The sequence below is a fragment of the Rhamphochromis sp. 'chilingali' genome (genome assembly GCF_963969265.1).
Source record: "Rhamphochromis sp. 'chilingali' genome assembly, chromosome: 12".
Lineage (NCBI taxonomy): Eukaryota > Metazoa > Chordata > Actinopteri > Cichliformes > Cichlidae > Rhamphochromis > Rhamphochromis sp. 'chilingali'.
The window spans coordinates 12,613,411-12,632,324 of record NC_137939.1 but is presented as its reverse complement, the minus strand read 5'-3'; the positions used below and the strand labels follow the sequence as shown (position 1 = coordinate 12,632,324).

General features: G+C 40.4%; 1 protein-coding gene across 1 annotated transcript; it reads left to right on the top strand.

The window, feature by feature from the left end:
* Positions 1–16,233, top strand: LOC308407721 (protein-glutamine gamma-glutamyltransferase 2-like). Its single transcript, XM_080899554.1, has 14 exons — positions 1–64; positions 2,098–2,292; positions 2,689–2,931; positions 3,025–3,143; positions 3,240–3,368; positions 3,458–3,635; positions 4,095–4,230; positions 9,494–9,597; positions 9,712–9,951; positions 10,112–10,153; positions 10,707–10,919; positions 11,062–11,222; positions 13,874–14,013; positions 15,176–16,233. Exons 1-14 carry the CDS (start codon positions 28–30, stop codon positions 15,327–15,329), a joined length of 2,091 nt encoding a protein of 696 aa, XP_080755680.1. The 5' UTR covers positions 1–27; the 3' UTR covers positions 15,330–16,233.
* The last annotated feature ends 2,681 nt before the right edge of the window (positions 16,234–18,914 follow it).

Here is an 18,914-nt window from a genome sequence, read left to right as displayed (position 1 = left end):
AACACTTGCAATTCTAGCTGTCACACCATGGACAACATGCAGCAGACAATATACAGCATCAATGGTAAGTGCACTCTGCCACTCAGATGTAACTTTAATCTTTTTCTTGTCCATAGGAAGGCGCATGTGTGCGTTTGAGCTGCTTTGAGTTTTGCTTAAATGGATTGATTAAATTTCATATGATTTTGCATAAACAGTTTATTTTCCAGCTGAAAGTAATCCAATTAAGTTTTATTCCAGCAGACATTAACCTTGGTAAAACCTCAAAATCCCATCCTTTCGTGAACCTCGGGACCAAAAAATGGTCCCGCCCCAAAAGTGCTCTAAAAATGTTATATATCAATATTTTTTCTACTTTAAATTAGTCAATCTTTTAAAACTACTTCTGCTTAAAATATCCATGTCAAGTTTTAATTATATTTTCATTGTTTTAACCCTTTAAATCCCAGTTTTATTACATGAGCGCCCTGTTTTTTTAGCCCCAAAAAACAAAAAAACTAAATATTTTCCAAAAAAAACATTTGAAGTAATATTTGTTTGTTATTATAATTAGGCCTTTAGATGGACTAAAGATTGGCACCAACAGTCATTTCGATCGCCTTTTATTTTTTTTTCCAGGAGCGCATTTCATAAAATGCACACTATCGACCACGCCCAAAAAGTGCTATAAAAAATTTATATATTAATATTTTATTCCACTTTAAATTAGCCAATCTTTTAGACCTACTTCTCCTTGAAATATTCATGTCAAGTTTTAATTACATTTCGCGGATTTTAACCCTTTATATCCCGGTTTCGTCACATGAGCGCACTGCTTTTTTTGCCCCAAAAACATAAAACATAAAACATAAAATATTTTCCAAAAAAAACATTTGAAGTAATATTTTATTGTTATTATAATTAGGCCTTTAGATGGACAAAAGATTGGCACGAACATTAATTTCGATCCGGTTTTAATTTTTTTTCCAGAAGCCAAAAATGTCCCCAGGCGGCGCTGCTGCTCCTGCTCCCCCGGGGAGGAGCGCCTCTGCCGCGGGTGTGTTTCGCGCAGCGCCGGAGCATATGGTTCGGTTCCCGTGTCTGCAGCACACACTTCCGCTACCACGTGAAAACAAATACGTCATTTCCTGTTGATTAAAAAAAAAAAAAAAAAATCAAACGAACCTAAGGGCAGAAAATGGTCCGGAACGAGCAGCGGGCCAACCTGCTGTGGTACGCGGGAAATTAGTGTGCCTTTTCCGGGTATCTGTCTCGAGCAGGCCGCTGGAGAACATGTGTATGTTCCAGCAGGCGTCACATGTGGAGCAAGGGCGCCACCCGGTGGACAAATAAAAAAATTACAACTCTAAGGCCTGTAGTCCAAAACGAAACCTAAGCTGGAAACCTGATGATCGATTTGACCGTAATTTTTCTGGCGTGAAAAATAGCGTTTATAATGGGTTTCAATGGGGCACAAATCGGCCACGAGGTTCGGTAGTGGATGTATGCCTTTTATTCAGCCATTTAAGCTCATTTAAAAAACTCAGACTGAAATTTTAAAATAAAATGGGAAAAAAATACGTTTGAAAATTTGGCTATACTCCATTAAACACAGTGGAAATGGCGTGGAATTAAAAAACGCAAAGGCCACGAAATGGTCCCAGGTTCTACCAAGGGTTAAGTGCAAAGAGTAAAGAAAATAACACTAATATTCTACCAAGTAATCTGATACATGGACTTTATGTAATAAATATAAATATTACAGTTGTGAAGCGGAATAGGATAGTTTTTAACATGAATGAGAGAGGCAGCATCATTTGTTAAGTGATTTCGTTTGTTAGGTAGAAAGAAACAATTTTAAATCATTCATTGCAATATTTTTTCTTGTCCTGTTGTTTATTTTTTGCGTTTTCTAAAGTTCATTTTACCCAGCGGTAATCCAGGAAACCTGTAATTCCTTTAACACTGATTTGTAAATTAAAATTGATGGCTTTGCTGAAATTCATCTCCAAAGCTCCCGTCTTACCTTCTTATCCCCGTCTGTTCTCTAGTTCCTGACAGATCTTTGTCATGTGTACTGTCTTCAGATCAGTATGGGTTCTGCCATCTGTTTTACAGGTACCACTAATGGCCACTGCCGACTAAAGTCCATGAACTTTGAGATTCCCGAAAACAGCATTTCCCATGAAACTCAGGGGCTTAGTAGGAACCGACTTGTGGTTCGACGAGGGAAACCCTTCAAAGTGACGCTAAAGTCTGACAGTTGGCTGTGGAATCCCTGCGCTGAGAGCCTGGTGCTGGAGGTTTGTTTAGGTATCAAAGACTAAGACTGTTCATATTTAAAGCAATACTTCTGATTTATAAATACCACACTCATACTTTTTCAAGTGAAAAATTGCACTCAAAAGCATTCAGGAGCACCTTTGCACCAGGGCAGTGCTGATATTAGCAATTAGAAACTGTAGCAGCTGCCAGAAAGCAACAGGTCAAAAAGGGGAGAACCACACCCTTCTGAGGCATTGGGAAATGTACAGTTCCCAAAGGCAGTGGTGGTCCTAGCCTGTTTGGCGCCCCGGGCGAACACTCCCTCTGCAATTTTAAAAAAAACTAGTTTAGTTATTATATTTTTTTTATTACAAATTCAAATTATAAGGTGGAAATTATGCTGCTTTTATCTTTATTTATTTATTTATTTACTTTACCATACAGGTGGCCTGTCAAAGAGGATCCCAGTTCTGTTCTATGAAGAACAGTCCCACCCCCAGCTCTATGACTGGAAAGCTACAATCTACCCAGGGAACATGCATCCCCAGTCAGTCATTATCCACATTTGCGCTCCTGTTCAGTCATCAGTGGCTCTGTATGAACTCCTGGCCCACATAGAGACCAGACGGAGCAGAAAAACTTATGTATTGGGAACATTTGTGCTACTGTGCAACCCTTGGCTGAAAGGTGAGTCCATGTAGCTGCTGCCACTTGCTGTTCTTGTCCACAGTCTGCTGTTATCCTTTTGTAGACATAATTCCAACTATCACCGCTTTTCAGGTGATCCAGTATACATGCCACTGGATGCCCATAAAGAAGAGTACATCAAAAGTGACTATGGGCTAGTGTATATGGGGAGCAGTTTAAATGTTAGCAAGCGTCCATGGTCATTTGGTCTGGTATGTGACCCAGAATCATAGAACAAGTCTGCATAGATCATATATAGTAGCATTATTAGCAGGTAACATGCTAAATTTCCATCCACATGTATGCAGTATGAGCCTGGAGTCCTGGAAGCATGTCTGAAGCTCCTGGAGTTCAGCCCGCAACACCTCACTGACAAAAACAAAGATTATACATTACGAGCAGACCCTGTCTACCTCAGCCGAGTGGTCTGCGCTATGGTGAGAGACAATATAGTATAATGCTAAGCAATTTTGTCCACAGTAAAAGGAAAAAAGTGAAGTCATTAATGTGATTCTTCCTGCTCTAGATAAACTGTAACGATGACCTGGGTATTCTGGAGGGGAAGTGGCAGGGCAGTTACAAAAATGGTGTGAAGCCTACAGACTGGAGTGGCAGCGCTGACATCCTTCTCCGCTGGGCCTCATCCAAATGCAGACCTGTGCGTTATGGCCAATGCTGGGTCTTTGCATCCGTCCTCTGTACAGGTAGGATGTGTGTTTAGGATGAGATCATTGGTGAAATCTGTGTTTGATTGAGTTATCTCCTGTGCAGAGCTGTTGTTCTATGTCTCATGGAGTTCTAGATTTGTTGACCTAAATCTGTCTTAATTGCTCTACAGTACAGAAGTGATACCAGTATTAGTCTCAAGAATTGTCCAAACAAGTCAGCACAGACCCAAAATCTAAATGTATACAGGCGAGTCCACACAGGATGGATTAAAGTTGCTCTTGTGATGCTTAAAATGCTGTAGATTGACAGAATTCCATCATATGCCCCTTGATTGTTAGATCAATTATTGGATCTATTTTCTTTCTTTGAAGGGACATACCATTTACACTGCATTCCCATGGTAACTTGCCATAGGCATTATGTCAGCATTGCTATGTGATTATTGAAAATATGGTTTTTAAATGATATTAAAGCCTTTTTTTCTCTCTCTCCAGTAATGAGAGTTCTAGGGATTCCCTCCAGGGTGGTAACAGTTTTCAACGCAGCTCATGATGGAAATGGCAACATGATAATTGAAGAGTTTTACACGAGAACAGGGGAGAAGTTCGGCGTGTCAAAGGACAACATTTGGTTGGTGTCACTTGCTCTTAACCATAAATATACAATTTCTTTTTGTAACTTCTTGCAATCTGCACTCGGTGACTTCTTTAATAGCTACAGGTGTTCACTTTCTGTTAACTCAAAGATCTAATCAGCTAGTCACATGACAGGACTTAAATGCACATAGGCATGTGTATAGACATGTTCAACAACCTGTCGAAGTTGAAACCAGGTATCACTCAAACTGTGAAGAAAGGTGATTTACTGTAAGTAGTTCTGAATGTGGTATGGTTGTTGAGGTAATAGGAGAATGCTTCAAGGTGGCAGCAAGGCAACAGTAACTCAATTAACCAAAGTTATAGAAGAACCGAAGAACCGAACAAGAAACTAAGGATACAATTCACACCGGAATAATACACATAAGAAATATTGGAAAAATGTTTTCTAGTCTCAATTTCTTCTACAAGAGTTGGATGGTAGGGTCAGGATTTGTCATAAAACATCATGGCTGGAAGGATCCATTCTGCCTCGTATCAATGGTTCAGGTTGCTGCTGGTGGTGTAATGGTGTGGTGGATCCTTTCTTGGAAACTTTGGGCACCTTAGTACAAACTGAGCATCATTTAAACACCACAGCCTGCCTGAGTATTGTTGCTGACCAAGTCATCCACTGAGCACAGTGTCCCTATATTCTGATGGCTGTTTCCAGGAGGATAACACACCATGTCACAAAACTCAGATCATCTCAAAATGGTTTTTTGACCATGACAATGAGTTCATTGTACTCAAACGGCCTCCACTATCACCAGATCTCAATCCAACAGATCACCTTTGGGATGTAGTGTAATGACAAATTTACATTATAGATGAAGCGACAAATCTACAGCAATTGAGCGATGCTGGAGTAAAATCTGTGAGGAAGCAGCTTGTTGAATGTGTAACACAAATAAATTAAGGCAGTGCGCAAAGCAAAACAGGGCCCAACCTGCTACTAGCACAGTGTATCTCATAAAGTGGCTTTCAAAATAATTGTGTAACTTGCTAAAAGGACTTTTTACTACTACAAATATTTTTCTGTTTTGTAAAATTAACCTGACTGTTCTGTATATTAATTGCATAATGCACATCATCTGTAGTTATCTCTACACTGTTAAAAAAACATCTTAAAAAAAACAGTAATATTCTGGCACCTGGGGCGCCAAAATACTACCGTAACATAACAGAAAATAACTTCCTCATAAAAATACGGTTATTTCCAGTAATGACAATACAGTTTGTTGCGCTAATTTCACATGGGATTCTGCCTTTACCAAGTGCTTTTAGACATTAAATTAGGAACATTTTAACGTGATCAAACAAAGAAATTACCTATAAACAAGGTCAATGAATGTGGCAATATGAATCATAATACGTAAATGTACAGAAATATACAGTTAACAGTTGGTTTAAATAATAATGGATTGCATGCCCTGGGACAGACTGACAGAGGGGAGGCTGCCATATCGCACCATCGGCTCCTCTGGCCATCACCAGTAGGCGAAAAGTCTTGACCACAGACACAATACCGAGAGTGTCCGAGCCGGGGCTCGAACCGGCAACTTTCTGATCATAAGGCGAACTGCTAACTCTTGAGCCATGATCACCCTAAATAGCAATGATAATAATACTTATGTGATGTAACACAAACTTATAGGAATCATGTTATATACTTTTCCATAGCATTACATTTGAATTCAACAGTTCAATCTTTCAAATAACGGACAGATATTTGTGAGATCATGATACATTTGTGAATGTATTTTAACAATCTAAATATGCATATGTACAGACAGATACATTTAATAATCATGAAAATTATGTTTTATTACATTACAGTGATTTAACGTTAATTTACGTCTGTGAAGGTTCTCAGTCATCCAGGTCATCGTAGTCAAAGGAGCTTGCAAAGAAAAGCGTCTGGACGTCTTCAAGTTGCTTGAAGACGTTTCACCTCTCATCCGAGAAGCTTCTTCAGTTCTAAGGTCAAATGGTGGAGAGTCCCAGATATAAACCTAGTGGGAGTGTCCCCCCACAGAGGGACAAAAGGACCCCCTGATGATCCTCTAATCGCCTGAGCCAAGGTGTGAAACTGGGCGTGGGTCCCAATCAGCCAGAGTTTCGGGTGCCAATGTCCAAAATGTGAACATTGGCATCCTCGAAAGAGTGTCCTTTATCCTTAAGATGCAGATGGACTGCTGAGTCTTGTCCTGTGGAGGTGGCTCTTCTGTGTTGTGCCATGCGCTTGTGAAGTGGCTGTTTGGTCTCTCCAATGTAGAGGTCTGAGCATTCCTCGCTGCACTGTACAGCATACACCACATTGTTAAGTTTGTGTTTTGGCGTTTTGTCTTTCGGGTGAACCAGTTTTTGTCTGAGCGTGTTGCTGGGTCTGAAATGCACCGGGATGTCGTGCTTGGAGAAAACTCTCCTGAGTTTCTCTGATACACCGGCTACATAGGGGATGACAATGTTGTTGCGTCTGTCCTTCTTATCCTCCCTCGCTGGTGTCTGGTCTTCTTTTCTGTGCCTCTTTGCTGACTTTAAGAACGCCCATTTAGGATAGCCGCACGTTTTGAGTGCTTCCTTTACATGTGTGTGTTCCTTCTTTTTTCCTTCAGGCTTAGAGGGAACATGTTCTGCCCGGTGGTGTAGGGTCCTAATTACTCCAAGTTTGTGTTCCAAAGGGTGATGGGAGTCAAAGAGGAGGTACTGGTCTGTGTGTGTGGGCTTCCGGTAAACTTCGATGTTGAGTTTGCCGTTCTCTTCAATGTGCACGGCGCAGTCCAGGAAAGGCAAACAGTCGTCCTTTGTGTCTTCCCTGGTGAACTTGATGTTCTTATCCACAGCGTTAATGTGCGCAGTGAAGGATTCCACTTCTTGTGTCTTGATTTTGACCCAGGTGTCGTCCACATATCTGTACCAGTGGCTGGGTACTCTTCCTTTGAAAGAGCCAAGAGCCTTCCTTTCCACTTCCTCCATGTAAAGGTTGGCTACAATAGGTGACACGAGGGAGCCCATGGCACAGCCATGTTTTTGTCTGTAAAAGCCTTCGTTGTACTTGAAATATGTAGTGGTGAGGCAGAGGTCTAACAGTGTGCAAATCTGATCGGGTGTGAAGTTGGTCCTGTCCTCCAAGGAGCTGTCTTCTTGTAGTCGTTTTCTGACAGTCTCCACGGCCTCCGTGGTGGGTATGCAAGTGAAAAGAGAGACTACATCAAAGGACACCATGGTTTCATCTGGATCCAGGGTAAGTTTCTGGACCTTGTCGGTGAAGTCGGTGGAGTTCTTGATGTGGTGTGGGGTGTTCCCCACGAGAGGCGCAAGGATGGTGGCAAGGTGTTTAGCAATGTTGTAAGTGGCTGAGTTTATGCTACTGACTATGGGTCTGAGTGGGACAGCTTCCTTGTGGATATTAGGAAGTCCATAGATGCAGGGTATGGCATCCCCTGGGTAAAGGCGGTGATATGTAAGGCGGTCAATGATTTTGTCCTTTTCAAAGTCTTGAAGGCAAGCTATAACTTTCTTTTTGTAGCTGCTTGTGGGGTCTCGCTTTAGGGCTTCATAGGTATTGTTGTCACTGAGGAGAGTAGTGATCTTTGTATGGTAATCTGTAGTGTTTAGGACCACGGTGCATCTTCCCTTATCAGCTGGTAAAACAGTGATGTTGTGGTCTTTGCTCAGGGAAGCGACGGCTTTCTTTTCCTGCATTGTGAGGTTGGATGGAGGGACTTTGGCACTGGAGAGCGTGGCTGAGACTTTCATCCTGATGTATGCTGTACAGTGCAGCGAGGAATGCTCAGACCTCTACATTGGAGAGACCAAACAGCCACTTCACAAGCGCATGGCACAACACAGAAGAACCACCTCCACAGGACAAGACTCAGCAGTCCATCTGCATCTTAAGGATAAAGGACACTCTTTCGAGGATGCCAATGTTCACATTTTGGACGGAGAGGACAGATGGTTTGAAAGAGGAGTGAAAGAAGCCATCTATGCCCACTGTGAGCGACCATCTTTGAACAGAGGCGGGGGTTTACGACACCAACTCTCTGCCATCTATAATCCAGTTTTGAGATGCTTTCCCAGACGCCTTAACGCCCACTCACATCCTGGGCCAACTGACCTCAGGAATTCGCATGATAAGGTGGGGCCAGGTTTCACAATGAACACACCCGAAACTCTGGCTGATTGGGACCCACGCCCAGTTTCACACCTTGGCTCAGGCGATTAGAGGATCATCAGGGGGTCCTTTTGTCCCTCTGTGGGGGGTTACTCCCACTAGGTTTTATATCTGGGACTCTCCACCATTTGACCTTAGAACTGAAGAAGCTTCTCGGATGAGAGGTGAAACGTCTTCAAGCAACTTAAAGAAGTCCAGACGCTTTTCTTTGCAAGCTCCTTTGACAACGTTAATTTACATTTGAAATGTGAAATCACAGTCTATTTACTTAACTTTAATGATATTCTAGAAGAACAGAAAAGAACTGTAAAATGCACAGTAAAATACTTTTATATTAGGATTTTCCTACAGTGCAGCCATACCCGCGACCTTGTGGTTGTTAGTTCACATTCATTGGCCGATGCTTAGCGTCATGTTATTATGTGTCCCATGGCATGTCACATTGTTTTCATGGCCACACCCTCACCACAGGTGCAGAGGCCTATTTCTGTTCAGGAATGTTGTGAATACTTTGAGATTTATATTAATTGCAATTCCTACCTCTACATTTATTTTTTAAAATATCTAATTAGCACAGCGTGGCTGTGCAATGTTTTAGATGTTTTTTTTAGTTTTTATTCCTATTAATTATATTTTCACTTGTTACCTCTGAATTATTGAATCAGGCCTAGATGACATGAAATTTTCAGCAAAATTATAATTCAAATACTCCTTTAATTATTGATTATTCTCATTAATTTTCGATCATTTTATATATTTTTCCATAGTATTACATTTGAATTTAACAGATCATTCTCTCACATAACAGACAAATATTTGTGAAATGATGATGCATTTCTGAATGTATTTTTACAATCTAAATATGCATATGTACAAAAAAAATCTATTTTAAAAACAAGTAAATTGTGTTTTACTATATTTACAGTGATGTTATGTTATTTTACCTTTGACATGTAAAATCACAGTCTACTTATGTAAACTTAAGGATATTCTAGAAAGACAGTACAAAACTGTAAAATATGCAGTAAGATACTTTGACATTACTATTTTTTGGAACAGTGTACTTGACCTCTTGCAGGAACTTCCATGTGTGGGTGGAGTGCTGGATGAGGAGACCAGATCTTGGTGCAGGGTGTGACGGTTGGCAGGTAGTGGACCCAACACCGCAGGAAAAGAGTGAAGGTACATGTAGGCCCCTGCTCCAAATAGCTGTCAAAATTATGCTCTTTATAGATTGCATTGATTTGCAATGAAAGATACTGACTGATATTTCTCTGTAAACACATTGATCCTCAGGGATATTTTGCTGTGGACCTTGTCCAGTTGCTGCCATCCAGCACCACTGGTTGGACGCCCGATACGACATCCCATTCGTCTGTGCCTCTGTTGATGCGGATGTCGTAAGGTTAATTGTGCACAATGGACTGGTGGTGGGAAAGACGGTGGACACTGAGTGTGTGGGAAAGCTCATCTACACCAAAAGCATCGGATCAGATAAACCAGAGAATCTGAAGCTGACATATAAACCTGACAAAAGTAAGAGAATGTGCTCAATCTATCTCTGAGGCTTGTCATAGCAAAATGTTTCTCTTATAACTTTTAAAAAGCTAAAGATCTTCAGCAATTGTTCCTTGAAAAACAGACTTCTGTATGAGAAAAGAAGTTCAAGTAGTTTTATTTCTGCTTTTTCTTTCAGGAGGAAACACCTCAGTCTGTGCAAGAACACTGCAACACCAAGGTCAGTGTCTGTACCCCAGAGCATCCCCAACAACCTTTAAGACTCCCCTTATTGCTATCAGGGGCTAAGCTAAATTGTTAACACATTCATGTGTTAACTCTGTCACCGGGCGCTTTGCTAGGTTTTAAAGGCTAGATGTTACAGTGCCTAACCTGGTGCATTCAGTCCTCAGTGCAGGTTCTTCCCAGGTGGGTGCTCCTTCCATGTGGAGCTATTGGGGACAGCTGTCTTCTTAACATACATGTCTGGCAATCTGGGAGTCAGTATTTTCCCATAGTGAGATTTGAAACGAATGCTATGAAGGAGAACCTATAATATAAAACCTATAATATATATATATATGCGCGCGCGTGTGTGTGTGTGTGTGTGTGTGTGTGTGTGTGTGTGTGTGTGTGTGTGTGTGTGTGTGTGTGTGTGTGTGTGTGTATAATTTCTACACACCTTTAATCATTTAGGGTTTAATCTAGAACGAGCTAGATTGTTCAAGTGGTGAAAATCAAACCAGCTCTAGTCGCATATCTTTAACCTGAAACAATGTACATGTTATTACCAGGTACAATGTCACCCAATTTGAACGTGACCCTAAAAATAGTTGGGGTGCCAAAACTGGGTGAGCCCATCCACATATGTGTGACCATCACAAACCAGTGCAAGAACCCCAGGGTTCTGGTGGGACACATCAACGCTCAGGTGAAAGAGTACGACAGCAGCCCGTGTGAGGCCTTCTGGGACGCACAAACAGAGGTGCAGATACAGCCATTTTCAGGTGACTGAATACATTCATGATTCCAGTACATTTACTATTGTACTGCTTATATATAGATTAGTGTTTGATAAACAAAGTAACTAACCTTCCCTTTGATTTGCTTCGTTTCTTCCCTTTCCCATGACGTTTTCCTCATCCCCAGTGACAACACTCAATCACACCATCTCTCATTTTAAATATCAGTCATTCCTGGCTGGTGATGATATTGTGAACTTGGCAGTGGTGCTAAAGGACATGAGGACCAAAGAAACATTTCTGGCTGCTGAAGAGTTCAGCATAAGCCCTCCACAAATAACCATACAGGTACAACAACATCCCCCCTCCTGTCTCTGCAACTCACAAAGTATTATATATGAATTACATAGCACTGTCTTCCTTTCTCTTCCTTCCTCATCTTCCTCACTTTTATCTTTTTCATGGCTGTCAGCTGAATATGACAGGATCAGGTTATTATTGTAATGAAGAACAAAGTCAAAATCACATCAAAAGAGCATGCACAACAACAGTCTCTCTAACATAGTTTGGTGACCTAAATCAAATTACCTTTCACATTATGATGTCAGTCAACTGATAATATGTCGGCCTTGCAGGAAAAGATTCAGCAAAGAAATAAATTTCTTTTGCTGTTCCCTGACCAACTATATTCATTCACTTTACACCATATATTAAATTCCAAAGCCTATTTAGTGTAATTAATGAGCTTTATTAGGCTCACCAAAACTGGAAAATAAAGACTCACTTTCTGATCAAGCATTCAGATGGTAGGGTCAAAATTTAGTGTAAAAAATCTGAAAGCATGGATCCATCCTGCCTTGTCTCAATTGTTCAAGCTGATGTTGGTGTAATGGTGCAGGGGATATTTTCATGAAAAAATCTGCTAGCCTTAGTATCAACTGAGCATTTTATTTTAGTTTAAACACCACAGCCTACAGTGTTGCTGACCACGACTATCCTTTTGTGTGAGCACAGTCTACACCGTGTCACAAAGCTCAAACAATGTCAAACTGGTTTCTTGAACATAATGATGAGTTCACTGTACTCAAACAGCCTCCACGGTCACCAGATCTCAATCCAACAGATCAAGTTTAGGGTGTGTTGATATAAAAAAAAAATCACATTATGGATGTGTAGCCGACAAATCTACTGCAGCTGTGTGATGCTATCATGTCAACATGGACCAAAACGTCTGAGGAATGTTTCCAGTACCTTGGAAACTAACTAATGAAGTAGTTGACGACTGTCAAGATGACATGCTTTCAGTATTCAGTAGACTTTAGATGTTTCTCAATAATCTTTTTCTTTCATTTTCCTATTTGCACATTATTTTCATTTTTATCAGCATGTTACAGTATTCAAATTTGGAGTGATACAAGTGTTAGAGTAAAGGTCATGAAGCGTTACGATCACAGGCTCACTAAAAACCATATTCTTTACTCTCAGTCAGTAAGCTCTCACAGTCTTATCACCGGTCCTCCTGGGCTTAACAAAAAACAACAGCAATAAAAACTAAAATTTACAAGAAGAAGACGGGCATTGTGCAATGTACATATGAATATATAGAATTATACACTGCTTAAAAAATTAAAGGAACACTTTGAAAACACATCAGATCTCAGTGCTGGATATCTATTGTGACACGGACTGGCCGTGTGTTTGGAAAAGGTGCCACATCATTTCATGGAAAGTGAAAAAAAATGATACAGTAGGGTAGTCATTTTGATGAAATTTCATAGCATGGCAGATGGTGTCCTGGGGGGGATCTCCTCCCACATATGGACATGGGCTTTACTGAGCTCCTGGACACTCTGAGGTGCAACTTGTTACACCCTTTTATGTCTGTCACATGTGCTCAGGGTGAACTTGCTCCTATGTGTATTCTATGGCAAATGCCAATCAGGCTCCATGATGCCAGGCAATGAACACAGGGCCCTTTAGAGGTAGAGGATGTCGGGCCCTCAGGCCACTCTCATCAAGTTTGTTTCTGATTATTTGGTCAGACATTCACAGCAGTGTCCTGCTAGAGGTCATTTTTACAGTCTTGGCAGTGCTCATCCTGTGCCACCTTCCATAAAGGAGCAGACACCGGTCTGGCTGATGGGTTAAGGGCGTTGTACGGCTCTGTCCAGCTCTCCTAGAGTACCTGTCTGTCTCCTGGAATCTCCACCATGATATTGAGCTGGTAGACAAAGCAAGCCGTGTGGCAATGGCATGTATTGATGTGCCATCCTGGAGAAGTTGCACCAGCTGTGCAACCTCTGTGAGTTCCAGGTAGCACCTCATGCTACCATTAGTAACGGCGACTCTGGCCAAATGCAAAACTAGTAAAAAAAACCAAACAAAACAGAATCAGTGAGGATGGAAAGAATGTCAGTGGCCTCCACTTGTAAAACAGTTCCTGATTGTCTCACTGTTGTCCCTATTTTACAGCTTTTGTTCATTTCATTAGGACCAAAGCAGCTGAAACGGATTAACCACCCTCTCTGCTACTTAACTGACCAAAAAAATATTGGAGACTTGATGTTTTACTCTGAACAAAAAGTATTAATTCCTTGATTTTTTTTCACACAGAGTATAAGTCACTTTGCTAAAGAGCAGATTAGAGCCCAAAATGCTAATGCTATTAGCATTTTTAGCAGTGTCTAGTGAATCATTTACAGAAGCCAAAAGAAAGGTGGATCCATGTAACTCACTTATAAAACACTGCAAGATAATGTTTGGTGCCAGAGAAAATATTGGTGAAAAATGCTGTGTGAAGAAGAACACCACTAGCATTCAAAACTTTATAAAACACAAGCTTCCACCTCGAACTCATATGAAAGCTTCCCACGCTTCTTTAAAAATATCCATATTTATTTTCCTTTTTTTATTGGGTTAAAAAAACAGTATCTGCCACAATCAGTTTTACAGATAATTTTTTTCCCCTGTGTGCTCTTGTAATTGTGGCTGCTCTGTAGATTGAAGGAGGCAACTCTATCCAGCTGAAGAAGCAGCGCACAGTCCTTGTGTCCTTCACCAACTGCCTCAGCACAGCTCTGTATGAAGCTGTGTTGACTGTGCAGGGAGCCGGCTTGCTGGAGGGCAAACAAGTGGCCAAGTAAGTGTGTCAAAAAACACAAAACTATCTTCCCTTCAAATCTGAACTGAGCAGATGTCTGAGGAATGTGGCCTGAGAATGCGGTCAGGTATGTTACTGCAACAGTAAAAACAAGTTGCTGTCATATCTGTCATATGTTAGAGCACCATTGCCCACAGGCAATTAATTTACTGTTCCATTTATTTGATGATGACCTGTTTACATTATCTCACTTTTATAAACGCAAGATTTCTTCATCGAGAAATTAGGTTGCTGAAGGTTCATGGTTGTTGTTTAAGATTACAAGTACTGTAAATCTGTGGCTGATGGTAAGGTGGAATGTCTTGAGGAATGTCGAGAGGTCGTAAAGTCTTGAAAGTCTACAGTTGTGCCACACCTCCTTTAAAAATAGTGTTGTTTCAGTCATCCCAACTAAACACCTAGCCGTCTAATGACTAGTCTGTATTTTCAGGTTTGGCAGTGAGTGTATTTAGCTTCAGCTAGCTTTTTTTTACAGTGCCAAATGTAGTTTTTAAAAAACCTAAAAACAACATCCCTCTTCATAAAACCCATTCAACCACCCTTTTCCTGCATCACACAAAATATACAGGACCCTGCTGTTGTTTTTTCTGTTTATTTTTTCCATTATTATTTTTACACACTGAATTTCACTTGGTTAATTCTTCTTCAGTTTCTTTTTTATGGGCTTCAAGGATGTGTAAGGTATTGTAAATCTGTATCCATTGGCTTTTTATTTGCACAGACACCCCCGGGAGGAATGAATTAGCTAACAAGGGAAGAGATTATGCAGAAATAATGTATCTTGTTAAGATGTTATACATCAGCATTACTGAGACTGGTTTGGCATTAGCTTTTTGGCTTGATATATAGTGGAGAAGAAGAGTAAGGTCTGTGAGCCAGAAAAAAAATCTCTACCTGGCAAAGGTTTCCTTGAGAAATTGGTAGCATTACTCAAAATTCATCATCCACAGCACATGGAGATATTGGGATCATTTTGTACTGTGGGATAGAAAATCCCTCACCAATTTCTCCTTTATTCAGTTTGTACTATTACTACCTGCTTTCGCCTGTGCAAAACATTAGATCTCCGAGCTCTGGAGCTGTACTGTCTTTGTGGGAGGTGAGATGTGAAAAGAATACATTTGTCTGCTCTGTCTCTCAGGATAATTCTCCTGCAGCCAGGCGAGAAGATAGAGAAGAAGGTGTCCATCACGGCTACTTCACCTGGCACCAAGCTGCTGATGGCCACTTTGTCACACAGCAACAACCCCAACATCATTGCCAGGTGGTACCACAAAGTGTCTGTCACAGCATAATGACCACGACTTCATCAGCGTAAAACAAATTAAAAAGTAACATTAAAGTAACACTTTAACCTTTTGTCTATTGAAGAATACAAATGATCTTACATGAAAGAAAAAGTGTGATTTATTGTTATTATTATTCCGTCATGAACACAACTTAGATGAAGATGTCAAGTTTACAGAGTGTGTTGGTTTACTTTGCAGTCACTACTTTAAATATATTCTACTTATTGTCCAAGATATTGTTTCTTTATTTCATTTATTTTTTTCCATCACACCTTCCAATGTTTATATGGCGTGCACACATATGAACACTGCAAGGTCAAAGTTCTGTTTTATGTTACATTAATACATCTTTGTTTGAGTTACCTGGGGGTTGAAGTACTGCTGACAGACTAATTGGACGAAATCACCTTCTTTATTGCCTGGGGGATGTTTCAAATTTGTTCAATTGTTTTGTATTAGTTGGTTATATAGTAGCCATTTTTGAGTTTAGTTTATTGAGTTGACCTCTTTTCTTTGTCTGCCTGTTTAGGTTTTTGGGTTGTCAATTAATTTTTATGTTTTGGGTCAATAAAACCCCTTTTTTGAATTAAACACCTTTATGCCTTACTGCTTGGTCCCTGACACAGCAGCTCATGAATGTAGCATATTTCTTATACAACTGTATGTGGTTATTATACTGTACCTCCTTCTTCTATGACTAAATAAAGACATAGACCAGCTTTCCCCCCCAACTGCAACCTATTCTTATTGAAATACCTTCCATAAATATATATAGATTATCGGTGCATGATATCTGCTTCAGGGAGACGATGAAATTTAAGGTTAAATTCCAAAAAACTGACGCTGGCACCGACTGCTCTTTCATGAAATAAGGCAAAGCTGCTGTCAGGGGAATCAAAGCGTGTGGTCAAATTGTTATCTTAATCTTGTTTTATCTGGTTGATTGAAGCCAACACAGCATTTTCAGCGTCCACTAAATCCACGGGTTTAGTGGGATTAATAAAATATGACACCAATTTGACCTTTTTTGAACAAGAGCGTTTGAAGCAAGGAGATGATAGCGTTGCAAGTTTATGTAATACACACTGTACATTTTAAAAACTGAAATGATTATAAAAAAATTTAAATGGAGAGAGTTTGAACTAAAAATAATATTGTAATATGTAGTTTGTAAAGAGATTCATGACCTATAAATGAACATTAAGTTCATGTTACGATTCTACCCATGCGACAGGTAAAATTCTTATATTTGTTTTTCTTTTTGAATCAAAAATGTAAACCAGACAGGCTCGGTTTTATCATTTTTTTGTCCTTGATACAGGCCAAAACCCCTTCAGTATCATGCCTATTTCTCTATAATAAGAAATATGAACATGAGTACAGTCTTCACTCCCCCCTTTTTGTTTTTATCTGAGGCTGGACTGAGCTGCATTGCTGTAACACAAAAAGACCACCAGGCGGCAGCAGCGGCTTTCCCAGTTGTCTCTGTTTTTGCTTTCTCCCTCATGCAGCTGTGTGTTTAATAAGAGGAAATGAAAGTTTGCCCCGTTTTAATGTCTTTAATGTTGCCTCTGAGGTTCTTTTCATCTTTTCCCCACCCTGGCTTTAGTTTAGCTCTTCCTCTCATGCAGATGCAAATAAGAGGCTGAAATTTAGACTGCTAAACTTACTGTTGTCTTTGGCTTTGTGATCCCCCCTCCAAAAAAACAAACCCAGTAGATTTGTGGAGGTCAGACGATATCATCAAAGACTCCTGATATAGGTGAATTTTAACATTTGACTTTAGGTTATTTTTCAGCTTCCTGCAAGACCCAGGAAGCTGAAAACTCATGGTAAGAGAGATGTGCATTCCTTATTCTGTTCGAAAACAGGCCCATCAGCCTGTAAAACTATACCTAGTGAGCTTGGATAAGAGCTTCTTTTTTTCCAGCACTACCTCCTCTGTTCCCTGTCAGTTTAATGGGCTTCTAAATGGAATAATATAGAAGATCTTGTCTGCGTTTGGGCATTTCATTTCAGGCACTTCTGGGAGATTAGAAGATGCTTTACACAGAGATACATTGTGTCTGCATGGGTGCAGCCTTTAGATGAGTGTTTCAACCTAAAGGATTTCCGGCTGACGTGCGTACTGAACAGCTTGTGATCTCACCTCGGTGTCAGAGATGGAGGCAGAGGCGTTGGCAGACGGAGACGATAATCAGACTCCACACTCGCTGATTTCCAGACAAATTAAACGTCAGGGGAAAGCAGGGAGCGGGACCGCTGGGCTGCTTTGGAAAGTCGAGGCTATCATAAATTATTAATCGCTCCTCGTCACGGCCTCCCTCTCTCTCATCATCCCTCCCTTTTCAGCCACCCCCTTTCTTCATCCATCCCTCACATTTCCCCTCGTTAAAAAAAAATCTTCATCTTTTTTTCTGGCTTCTTTTTTGCCTGTCACCTTATTCCATGCCTCCTTCCTTCCACCTTTTGTCAGTTCATATCTGTCTTCCCTTACCCCTCTTCGCTGCCTTCTTCTTGACTTCACTGATTTTCATCCCTCCCATCCATCTGCTCTTCATTTCCATCTCCCCTGTTAATCTTGATCACTTTTTCCTCCTCTGAATATCCTCTTCGCATCCCTCCTTCCTGTTTACAATCTTGCTCTCCATCCTTCCCCTCTTTGTCTCCTCTCCTTCCTTTTGATAACATTTTGTGTTCTGGGAGTTTTTTTCTCCCTGCCATCCTCTCTTCTCTTTTGCCTTGTTCTGTCTTTTCACCTTTGACACGTGTAAAACAGACCCGTGTGATTTTGCATTGACTTTGTGTTTTCAGTTCTGAAATATTTTGGCACTATAGCTAAAACAGAAAAGCCTCATTATACACAGCGCATACGCCTAGCGGGAGGTTTGCTCCTCTCTCTCTCTCTCTCTCTCTCTCTCTCTCTCTCTCTCTCTCTCTCTCTCTCTCTTTTTTTCCAGAATGCTGAAAGATCCTCAAGAAAACGAGTTGACAATTTAGAGCTTGTTTAAATTTGTTATTTTACTACACACCACATATTGCTTATCCTTGATTTATGTTGTAGTCAGTTTATTCTTAATTTTTTGCTACTAAAAAAAAGCGAAAAATTTAAAGAGTGAAAACAGTAGGCGGCATTGCAGAGGACACCACTTCCACTTTTTTAACGATGGCATCTTGAAGAAAATATTATTTGATGGAATGCTCAGAAACTCATTTATATGCTTATTTGTGGTATTTAATTAAGAGTTTATTTAATCTGTTCAATCTGAATTCAGGGTTGGGGTTGCTAGGATGCGCCATGTGGATTTTTGATTGACTAATCACCCTCAAACAAAAACTTTTACCCTAATAAACTTTACATAGGCTAGTATTCCAGGAGTATTTATACAGAACACTGCTGCACTTTACAGTTTCCATCCAGTGCAGTTACATTCTGTGCAAAGTAGGTTTAACAAGCTGAAAAGGGTGCAGGGTAACCTAACCTACAGGCTGTGCAGGTTAGGTATATTGTGACACAAGAAATGATGCAAGTGATAACAAAAGAGACCAGGATGTGTTCCTTCTTTGTGTTACCTGCATAGAAGAAATTTC